Source organism: Andrographis paniculata, unplaced genomic scaffold, assembly GCF_009805555.1.
Source record: "Andrographis paniculata isolate CXL003 unplaced genomic scaffold, ASM980555v1 Contig75END, whole genome shotgun sequence".
Classification (NCBI taxonomy): Eukaryota; Viridiplantae; Streptophyta; class Magnoliopsida; order Lamiales; family Acanthaceae; genus Andrographis; species Andrographis paniculata.
Window position 1 is genome coordinate 100,483 of NW_026137612.1, and position 10,946 is coordinate 111,428.

General features: G+C 42.3%; 2 protein-coding genes and 1 long non-coding RNA gene across 4 annotated transcripts; 2 read left to right on the forward strand and 1 right to left on the reverse strand.

Annotated features, from left to right (window-relative positions):
- Positions 1–2,352: 2,352 nt before the first annotated feature.
- On the forward strand, positions 2,353–6,212 carry LOC127266289 (uncharacterized). 2 transcript variants are annotated; one of them, XM_051296481.1, is made up of 6 exons: positions 2,353–2,739; positions 2,929–3,192; positions 3,540–3,643; positions 3,734–3,910; positions 4,099–5,729; positions 5,844–6,212. In XM_051296481.1, exons 2-6 carry the CDS (start codon positions 3,017–3,019, stop codon positions 5,970–5,972), a joined length of 2,217 nt encoding a protein of 738 aa, XP_051152438.1. In that variant the 5' UTR covers positions 2,353–2,739; positions 2,929–3,016; the 3' UTR covers positions 5,973–6,212. The 2 variants fall into 2 exon arrangements, with proteins under 2 accessions (XP_051152438.1, XP_051152437.1); XM_051296480.1 differs by having other exon boundaries at positions 2,353–2,696.
- A 683-nt stretch (positions 6,213–6,895) lies between these two features.
- On the forward strand, positions 6,896–9,356 carry LOC127266291 (uncharacterized). Its single transcript, XR_007842122.1, has 3 exons — positions 6,896–7,016; positions 7,205–8,995; positions 9,093–9,356. It is a non-coding gene; the product is annotated as an uncharacterized LOC127266291 (long non-coding RNA).
- Positions 6,915–10,386, reverse strand: LOC127266290 (putative clathrin assembly protein At5g57200). The gene is made up of 15 exons (XM_051296482.1): positions 10,163–10,386; positions 9,918–9,987; positions 9,695–9,792; positions 9,350–9,491; positions 9,145–9,266; positions 8,955–9,047; positions 8,824–8,874; positions 8,672–8,737; positions 8,511–8,576; positions 8,342–8,422; positions 8,156–8,218; positions 7,867–8,052; positions 7,650–7,728; positions 7,449–7,579; positions 6,915–7,346 (listed from the first exon to the last, which is right to left on the reverse strand). Exons 1-15 carry the CDS (start codon positions 10,259–10,261, stop codon positions 6,915–6,917), a joined length of 1,779 nt encoding a protein of 592 aa, XP_051152439.1. The 5' UTR covers positions 10,262–10,386.
- Positions 10,387–10,946: the final 560 nt, after the last annotated feature.

Here is a 10,946-nt window from a genome sequence, read left to right on the forward strand (position 1 = left end):
TGAAGGGTTGGTTTGTTTGAAGGGTCTACCAACCCGACCGTCCGTCCTTCAATCAAACCAGAGAAGAGGTAGATAAGAGGTGGAGCTCACAGGTGATTCTCGCTGCAACTCCTGCGCGAAAGGAAGGGGAAGGGAAGCCAGTATGTCTAGCGTGCGTAGGATATAGGGATAGGATTTTTAATTTGAATTTTATACAGTATTTATACAGTAAAATCTGGCACATTTTCGTCAAACGAACACAGCCCTTTTCTCCCTTTCTAAACCCAAATCCCCCTCCCCCACTTGAGTGCGACGTTCTACCCGCTGACGCCACCGCCAACGCGTCCGCCCGCCCAGCCGCTCCCGCTGCCGGCGCCACCGCCTGATCCTGCCCCTTCCGCCCCGGCACCTCCAGCTATTCGGAGACCCACCATTTTATTGGGGGATTTATGTTTGTTTCTTTTGAGGCTTTCAGTGGAAATAAATTTTGAATTTTTATTGATGTATTTTTGTAATGATGTTAGTTGTAAATTTTGGGAGTATGAAAAAGAATAGTAGAAGAAAAATATGAGTGTTAACTCTCGATTTTTGGAAATTTGATTGAATGCAGTCATTTTTCCTACCAAATTTTTTTTATGTATGTTTATGTTGATGTGGAATTAAGTTTTTTTAACAATTAGTCGTGTGAAAAATTTTACCAAGATTTTTTTCTGTATGTTTGTGTTGATGTGGAATTGAGTTTTTTAACAATTAGATATGTGAAAAACTTTAGGATCTTAAAGCTTCATTGTTTTGTATACATTTCAAGAAGTATGCAAAATTATATACAAGTGGATTTATGTTTGTTTCTTTTGGCGATGTTATGCACGGAGCCGAACGAATAAGGTAACAAATCAATATGGGGGATTTTCTGTAATAAAAGTGAACACGATGGGACCAACGAAACAACACAAACCTTCAAATGTTGCCTCTTTTTTTGTCCAGGACTAGTCCTCTGATCATGTATGTCCAATCAAATGACCACTCCAGCTACCAAGATTTGCAGAAATCACAAACAAACATTTTGAATTCAACTTAGCATTTCCAGAGTGACGAAATCAATAGTGACAAATAACCCTTCTTTGAATTGATCGACATACATATCTTTGTTTCAGTTACTCAACATACAACTAAAACAATCTTGAGAAGATGATTTCCTGGTGGGAAAGATAGACTGAACGAATTTCTAACAATCAAACTTCTAAAAATTAAGAATAACTCAACTCTTCGTATTTTTCTTCTACTAATCTTTTTCATTCTCAAAATTTGCAACCAATACTAATACAAATAAATATACATTAACAAAAATTCAAATTTCAATTTTTAATATCACTTTTCACACTTCCACTGAAAAGCCTCAAAAGAAAAATTATAAACTCCCCAAAAAGGGATGGGTCTCCGAATAGGCGGTGGCGTTGGGAGCGGAGGGGTTGGGACGGGCGGTGTCGGTCTGCGGTGGCATCGGAGGCTCGAGGGGTTGGGTCGGTGGTGGCGTCGGCAGCGGAGCGGCTGTACGGGCAGACGCATCGGCGGTGGCGTTAGCGGCGGAAACAACTGGGCAGAACGTTTGGTCAAAATGGGGAAGGGCATTTAGGTTCACGAAAGGAAAAGATTCAAAACAAGAAGGGGACTAAATTGTAAATTCTATTATAATATTAAATTTTTAATTTAAAACAAAAAATAAAAATAAATATTATTTCACTTCCTTAGAGATTCGACCGAATAGTCTGAATATATTTTGGACCGATGATCCATGTCGGCGGACGTGGGATTAGTTGGGCCCTCATATATTTTTGACCGATGATCCATGCCGGCGGATGTGGGATTAGTTGGGGTTGGGGATAGGCGGAGGTGTGGTGGGTTTATTTATTTATTTTCATATCTATAATTAATTCTTCCTCCTATTATTTTAATTTGATAATTTTATTATACAGTAATTAAATATATTTAATAAATATAAAATAATTTTATTAAAAAATTAAAAGTTTTATATATAAATAAAAAATATATATATTAAAAATTAAAAATTTAATTAAATAAATTAAAAATATATATTATATTTTTTAATAAATTTATATGTACGTCAAATATTAAAAATTTAATTATATTATTTGTATTTATTAAATATAATTTATATTAATAAATTTATTAAAAATAAAAATATATAAATTGTTATGAGATAAATTTTAAAAATTAAAAAAAAAATGTTAAAGTAAAACAAAATATATATTTAAAATACTAATAGTATTTTTTTAAAAATTACACAGCTAAAAATCCCACCAACAAACGCATACATAGGCTATGAAATATATATATATAAAATCTGTGTCGGGTCTGACTGCATCCACAAAGAGAGAGAAACACAAATTGGCATAAATGGGGAAAGAAGGGTTTCAATGGAACTTCCATCATCGGATTCGGTGGAGGGCAGATTTGAATTTGATGATACCGATACCAATTTCACGATGATGATGATCATCGTCATATTCCATCGCATATGCTCCCTCTCTGTTACTATTACTATTACTAGTAATAGTAATATTCCTTTCCCCTCTCTTTCTCCCCCAAATTCTCCTTTGCCTGATTCCTCCCTCCCTCCCTCCCTCCTTCGCTCTCCCTTTCCCTCCAGACTTTTTGCTTTTACTTGCTGAAAATTTCTGTGTTTCGGGGGGGATTGGGTAATCGATCGATCTTCTCCTGCTCTTGATTACTGTTAATTAAGTAATTGTATTTGTTATTTTATTTTATTTATTTATTTTTATCGATTCCCAATTCAAAAGGGATTTCAGGAAAAGCTGATCAATGATTGGTTTTAGGGCGATTGATTTCTCGCGTGATCTTAATTGTTGAATGCGGAATTATTCTCTGTTTCTGAATTCGCTCTCTGTTGTTTTTCCGTTGCACTTGAAGGCGCTGAGGAAATCCGGTTAATCTCGCCGGCGTCGGAGGGCGTAAGAATTTCCGGCGTCGATTGGAGGAGGGGAAGGCGGGGGAGAAAATGCCTCCGGTGGGTCTAGAACGAACAACGCCCGAGATGGCGTCGTCTTCTGTTGGCTCCCGGCGGTTCGGCGACCTCAGGGGCATTCGATGGCGCATAGATTTGGGGATTCTGCCTTCGTCGCCTTCAGCCTCCATCGACGATCTCCGCCGCGTCACCGCCAATTCCCGCCGGAGGTAGTATTTATAATGCTGCCGGAATTTTATTTCAGAAATGATTCTCAATTTCCATTTCCATTTGCATTTGTGCGTGTGATGAAACTCAAGTGTGTTCGAATTCATTCTAATTGTCTGAGATATTTTAGATATATTTATGATAGAAAATCATATGTGTTCGAAGCGTTGAGATATTTTAAACATATTTTTAGATCGAAAACGAATGGCAGCTATGCCCTTGATTTTGAGACAACACGAAAAACCATTTGTTCTGTCTCAAATCAGTTATAGGCCTTTGATTTCGTCATTAATAACATACATAAAACTCTGAAATTCTGTAAAATGTAACACGGACCACTTCTCCGCAGCTATGCTGCATTGAGGAAACAGCTTCTAGTCGATCCGCATTTGCCTAAAGATGGAAGTAATTCGCCAGATCTCGTCATGGACAATCCCCTGTCTCAAAATCCAGGTTAACAAATTCGCTTTCTTGTCCTTTTCGGACAACCTCAATTTGCTGCTGCACACCTCTGATGCCGGAAATTTTGTTTGTGTCTTGCAGACAGCATGTGGAGCCGTTTCTTCCGGAATGCAGAGCTCGAACGAATGGTGGATCAGGATTTGACGCGGCTATACCCTGAAAGAGGTGGATATTTCCGGACCAACGGTTGCCAAGTTATGTTGCGCCGAATTTTATTGCTTTGGTGCCTTAAACATCCTGAGTACGGCTATCGACAAGGTAGATAATGTGGATTTCTTACCGTTTTTTAGTTCCATTGATTCATATGTCTGCAGCGCCGAGCTGAGTAATTTTGATGAATCCAATGCAGCTTTAAATGTTGAAGTCCGTATGGTTATTATTACTACGATTGTCTGTCCGAGTGTTGTTGCTTGTCTGTTTGTTACGTAAATTCTCTCCATATGCAGGAATGCACGAAGTCTTGGCGCCGTTGTTGTATGTCCTCCATGTAGACGTCGAGCGTCTTTCGGAAGTGAGAAAAGCTTACGAGGACCACTTTGCGGACAAATTCGACGGGTTCTCCTACCAAGAAAATGACCTCATGTACAAATTTGACTTCGAAAAATTCCCGGAATGTGCCGGAGATGGGACAGGACCCCAAAATAGTTCCAGAAAGTCCAGTGCCGCCACCGAGCTCGATCCCACTACGCAAACCATTGTCTTGCTCAGCGACGCCTACGGAGCTGAAGGTGAGCTAGGTGTTGTCCTGTCCGAGAAATTCATGGAACACGATGCCTATGTGATGTTCGATGTCCTGATGAAAGGTGCCGGCGGTGCGGTTGCTATGGCCGAGTTTTTCTCCACTTCGCCGTACAGTGTTTCGCATTCCGGTTTCGCCCCTGTGATCGAAGCCTCTGCAGTTATATACCATTTGCTGGCTATCGTCGATTCTCCCCTCCACACGCACCTTGTGGAGCTCGGGGTCGAGCCGCAATACTTTTCGATGCGGTGGCTGAGGGTATTGTTTGGCCGTGAGTTCTCTCTCGAAGATCTTCTGCTAATCTGGGACGAGATTTTTGCGTGCGACAATGCGAGGATTGTCAGGGACAGCGACAAAAACGGTGATTTCGGAGCCCTCAATTCTGCACGAGGGGCGTTCGTGTCTGCCTTTGCCGTTTCAATGATACTTCAGCTGCGATCGTCGCTTCTCGCCTCGGATAATGCCACTGCCTGTTTGCAAAAGCTGCTGAACTTTCCGGAAGATGCGGAGCTCGGGAAGATGGTGGCGAAGGCAAAGTCGCTGCAAGCACTGGCCGTCGACGTGAACCACTTACGGGACCCTTCGTCGCCGAGAACTCCTCTGAAAATCTTTCCGGAGAGCTATTGGGAAGAGAAATGGAGAGTTATGCACGAGGAGGAATCGCACCGTCGAGGAGGAGGATCGTTGGAGAAACGGTTTTCCGGTTGGGCGGAGCGGGTGAGGCTGCTCGGCCTATTGAAGAAGGACGGAAAGGACGAGAATTCAAAGACGGCCGCAGTTCGGAGGAATTTGTTGGATGATTTGTTGCAGCGGCTTGGACCGACGCATGAAAGTGACGGGAACTCGGGACGGGACGATGCCGCCGGTAGGAAATTCAGCTGCAGTGGAAACGAGGGAAACTCTCCCGATCGGGGGAATTGCGATGGCGAGAATGGATTGGAAACTAGCAGCGTTGCATCTAACTCGACGGTTGATGATGAGAACGACTTCGAATTTTGGGGGGCTCAGCCGGGTTGGCCTTCTCTTCCCGTCTCTGACTTTCCCGACGGAGGCGGAGATGACGAGTCTTTCAAGTGCGGCCAAAGTAGTGAGTTGGGGAGGGAGGGTAAAAGGAGTAGAACTCTATCGGGTAAACTTCAATGGCTGTGGAAGTTTGGGACGAGCAACGGCGAGGGAATGTCGGGAGCATCGTGCGACAATAAAGGCGACGGGAATGGCGGTGGTGATTCTGTGGCTGAAGAAATCGCTCCGGGGTCGAGCGAGGAGGGGGAGACGATCGACCAGAATCTGATCATCAGCTTGCGGCGGCTCGGCCGGTCGATGCTCGAGAACATTGAGGTGATAAATGATGAAGTCGAGTAGAATCGAGTGATAGTCTATTGTCGAAAACATGTTTAAATCTTTGGATTTCAGATCATCCGAGTTTCTAACCTCAGCTCGGTGTCGTCGCAGGTGATCGAGACGGCGCTCGAGCAGCAGCGGCGGCCAGAGATGAAGGGAGTGGTGGGAAACGGGCACGTGACAGCTGCGTGCGCGCTGAAGGAGCTTCGGAAGATGAGCAGCCTTCTGTCCCAGATGTAGTAAAGAAGGTGTTGGGTGTTTGTTGTTTCTGTTTTGTCCTTTCTCGCCATTTTGGTTTGCAGATTGATTGCTTACATATACATGTAGAGGAACTAAACTAACAAACAGATTATGATGTCATCATGTAATTAGTGATCTTTTCCCCTGTGTGTGTGTGTCTGTCTGTCTGTCTGTCTGTCTGTACCATAGATTTGGTTTGGGCTATTATGTATGCAGCAATAGTGATGCATTTTTTGGACATGAGACTTGTTCGTTAAGAAGGTCTCCCGAGGTCGCGGAAGGGATAGTGATAATCTGTTGTTGGCGGTGGGGATGGGGATGGGATGGCTTCCAATGTGTTTCAGATTTCACCGGCTTATTTAGATTATAAAATTTAATCTACTCAAGGAGGAGTATCCGACACTAGATCTACATCTACATCTACATCTACAGGGGCTGAAGATAAGAGCTATCAACACCGCTTACACTCTGTTTGTTCATATAAATATTTTTAGACACTGTTATTTTTCTAAATTTTTATTTATATGGAGCCTTAGTTATTTAGGCGTAACTGCCGCAAATATTGCCATCAGAATATTCCTGAATTCATCATAATAATAATAATACAACAGCTAGTTACTCTGAGATTTATTATATATCTTTTTTTAACATAATATTTTAAATAAATAATAAAAAAACAAATAAATCTTTGTTGAAATAAACGTCCAACGTCTGTTCCCAATGCAATGCAAGTCAAAACAATTTTACAACCAACACCAGCAGAGCAGGGGATATATATGGATGTATCTTTACAGTTAAGTCAAGTCAAGTCAAGTCATGTGATGTGTCAAATGAATCAATAAATCAAATCAAATGAAATGGTAGTGATTTATTGTTGTTAATAATAACAAACAATAAATACTGATCACTCACTCACTTACAGTTACAGAGAGAGACTGTTGTTCAAAGCAAGGTGTGGTTTCCATTTGCATTTGTCGGAAAATATCCAAAAGGGTCCCCAAATGGATTCGTAGACCACATTGGCTGCTGCTGCTGCTGCTGCTGGTGAGGATAATAATAGCGTTGCTGATGAATGTTACCATAAGGATTATTGTTGATGTTGTTGTAGGGTGCTGCTGTCATCACCATCATCATATTATTATTATTATTATTATCATTATGCATCTGCTGCTGCTGCATATACATCTGCTGCTGTGGATGATGATGATGAGGCACCATTGCCATGTCTGCAGTGTTCCCGGCGAATACGTCGAATGGATTTCCCTGGGGGTAGCCGCCGCTGCTGTATCCACCGGCCCTCTGCATCTGCAGCTGCCTGCGCGAAGCCTCGTCGTCGTACAGGCTGTCCAGCAACAGCTTGTCGAAGCCGCCACCCTGCATGCCACTCGACAATAATTAGGGTTAGGGTTAGGGTTAATCAATATTGTCAATTATCAGAAAGAAGACATGTAGATCTAGTAGACAGAGGAGACGGACCATCTTGGTTTCGGCTACTTGAGGAGGTCTGGTCATGTTGCTGGGCTGCGTCACCAGCGCCAGCTCCCATCCCGTGCTCTCGGCCAGAGGAGCCTTGTTGTCGGAGGAGGAGGAGGACAGCAAATCGTTGCCTGCGGGGAGGAAAGGAATTGTATATATATTGTGATCATCTTCTTTGATTGATTGATTAGTGTTACCGACCGGGTTGGATGATAGCGAGCGCCAGGGCGTTGCTTTCTTCGATCTTCTTGGCTTCCGGGCTCAGTTCTCGCAGCAGTCCCTTCATTAATTAGGCCAAACATAGAATAGAGATGAGATTGAGATTGTGATGAGTAAAGCCAAGAAAGAAAGCAAGAAGGAAAGAAAAAAAGGTGGTGTAGAGATGTTAGAACATGTGCCAACAACAACTACAACTTACGAGCAGGTCATCCTCTTCATGGACTACTGCTGATGGAGGAGGATCCACCACTTTAGCATCGGTGGAGGACACATGTACAATCTCCTCCTGTGAATCCACACCTGCTCCTGGAGTCTCGGTCTCTACTTCTTTCACTTCCTCTTCAGGTTCCTCCGCTGTTTCGGGCTCTTCATTTGTGTTCTGTTGCTGTTAAGGAAAGGAAAGGAACATTGCCGACCGAATATGATCAAATTTCATCATCGCTTCTGTTATATAAAAATCAACTAGGAAAATTATATGATCCTCTCACCATCTTCTCTCGGGGTGCTTCCTTGATATATTCCTCCATGGTTGCAAGGAATGAGGGAGGAGGCTGGCGAGTTCAACAGCATAGAATCATCAGGAAACAACAACATCAACAAGCCCAACATCGGATTTTCTCTTTTTCTTTTCTTTTCTTTTCTTTTCTTTTCAAGTTAGAAATGAAATGATGAACCTGTCTTAATGTGGGGAAGTGAAATGTGTGAGCAAGATCCAGAGTTTTGCAGAAGCTGTAGAAATCGGCTAGTTGGTCTGCCTATAGAAAGAACATAAAGATCAGTTCGCATGCATTCAACGATTCCATAAGAGAGGTATAGCCTATAGGTAGAGAACAAACAAACGACCTGTCTCCCAGCTCTTTTGTAGATGTCCAGAGCTTTAATGGCTTCATGCTTAGGCATCTCAAAATACTGCAAAACGAGAGAGAGAGAGAGAACGTTATGAACAATGCTTGGTTAAGATGCCGGCAAGGCCACCGAGGGGAACACGAAACATTCATGCTTACCATATCCACAAGATTAACGATCCCATCATTGATGGAACAGTACACTTTGAAGCTCTCCTTGACAACCTGTTTCATTGGGCAGCAAATGCAGTTAGTCCGAACAAACGAGCCAGCTAGGCATCCGATCGGCTTTCAACGAATTCAGTGTTTACCAGAGCAAAGGCGTATTGGATGAGAAAGTTGCGGCAGGCAAGTCCTTCAGGCTGCAAGAGATGAGGTTGGTTGGTTATAAGCCATAACCGTAAAACAAAAGATGATTGGAACTATGGCATCCGAGCATTACTTGGCAACAGAGTAGGCGGTACAGAAGCTGCTGCAGTGAAGGTAGGTGTTCTAGTATCTGTTGAGCGTTCGACATGTCGATTTTACACTTCACCTAACACAGCAGTTAAACATTCCACGGTGATTTTCACTTCTGAAGGATGTCGAGGAACAGACAGCGCAATTGCTGAAGAAGAAGAAGCATTACTTACTTTGGGCGCCCCTGGTTTCGACACTCTGTCAGCCTCAATATCGAAGTGCAGTGCTCTTAAGCACTCGAGTCTTTCCTCTAGAAAGAGCGCGTATGCACGGACCCAGGCAGAGCAATCCCAAGCTGCATCAGAAGAAGATATGTTTAATCCATTCAAAAACATGTTGTTGTGATTATGGAAAATGATTCACTGGCTGGGTCTTCACCTAGACTATTCGAATCGTCTTTGAAATTAGATATTCGGAATACATTCCCCTTCCTGGAGACCAGGTGTATCAACTGTTCTTTGAAGCTCGGATCGCCTTCTCTTAGCATCCTATGAAAAACGATCAAAGCTTTCACAGCTACCTGGAAAGGAGAACCACTACACCAGATTATCCACGAAGGATTGAACGGCGAATCACAAAGAACACATGCTAAACATTTATCGATGGAAGGGGAGAAATTGGTTCACAAGGAACCAGGAAAACAGAATTGAGTTTGAAGGTCGATTTATCTGGAAAATACGAATTGAAGGAACCAGGAAAACAGAATTGGGAGGTAGGAATTACGATCCAGCTGCGTGTCTTTGCCAATCTCCTCGAAAGTGCGTAGATGCAGTAACCAACGTCAGCTCGCGGGCACGAAATCATAACCGCTGAAAATATCTCTGCCGAACACACAGAGCACGAGAATCGCCATTTTTTTATGGAGAAATTCAATCGCGTTATCAAAATTCCTCCAACGGAATGTAATTTCGATCGATATAATAAATATGCAGAAATTATAGCTCACTTCTAACGTGACGTTCCTTTGGGGGAGAATCTACATGATTGGTGGCCTTGACGATCGCAATATCCAAATCCTTGCAACAAATTACCAAACGAATTCAAACTCAGACCGCCAGAAAACAACCGATCGACATTTCCAAACAGAAAAATCACAACACAGAACAATGGATCAAAATCTCCCCAAATTTTGCAATTAAATCAATCCAATCCAATCCAATCGAATCAATCAATCAGGCTAGGCGCACGCACCTTGAACTGGCCATTATTGACCTTTGCAAGGCCCACCGTGGTGGAGTCCTTGAGAGCTCCATAAGCCTTGCGAAAGCTTTCCATTACTGGTGACGCCATGCAACGCCAATATCAATCAATCAATCAATCAATCAGAAGGAGAAGAGAACGTATCCGAATCCGAGAGAGAGAAGAGGGCGGGCTTGCTTTATGCGCTCTCTCTCTCTCTCTCTCTCTCTCCCTCTCTCTCGTTGGCAATCTCTGCATGCAATGAAAATGCTTCCTCTCATTTCTCCATATTTCATTTTCCTCTCTAGCGACGTGTTTGGATTGTGAATATTTGAAATCAGACCGGCGGTTGCATGCCAAATGACGTTTTTGCCCCTGACAGTTGGGGGTGTTGTCTCATTTTTGGTTCCGCTTTTGCTTCGCGCATCGTATCGAGGTTTCGATTTAGTTTTTTTTTTTTTAATAAAATGAATACAAATCTAACACGCCTATCATAAAATGGCAAATAATGTTTTCAATTGATGCAGCACGTCATGAATGATCATTGTAATTTTGTGATGAAAAGAATAAAATATACTAGGAAGATTAATTAATATCCATGATATCTATCTATGATAATCAAATTTGTAAAATGAACGTTTAATTGAATTATAAAAAGTTATAGACAATGAATCTGCTACAAAAGCAATAAATTATTATTGCTTCTCTACAAATCTTTATTACATAAATTTCTTTTCATGCTTACAAGGGATGACATATTAATTTTTTGGTACAAATTGACAATAGCACGCTACTT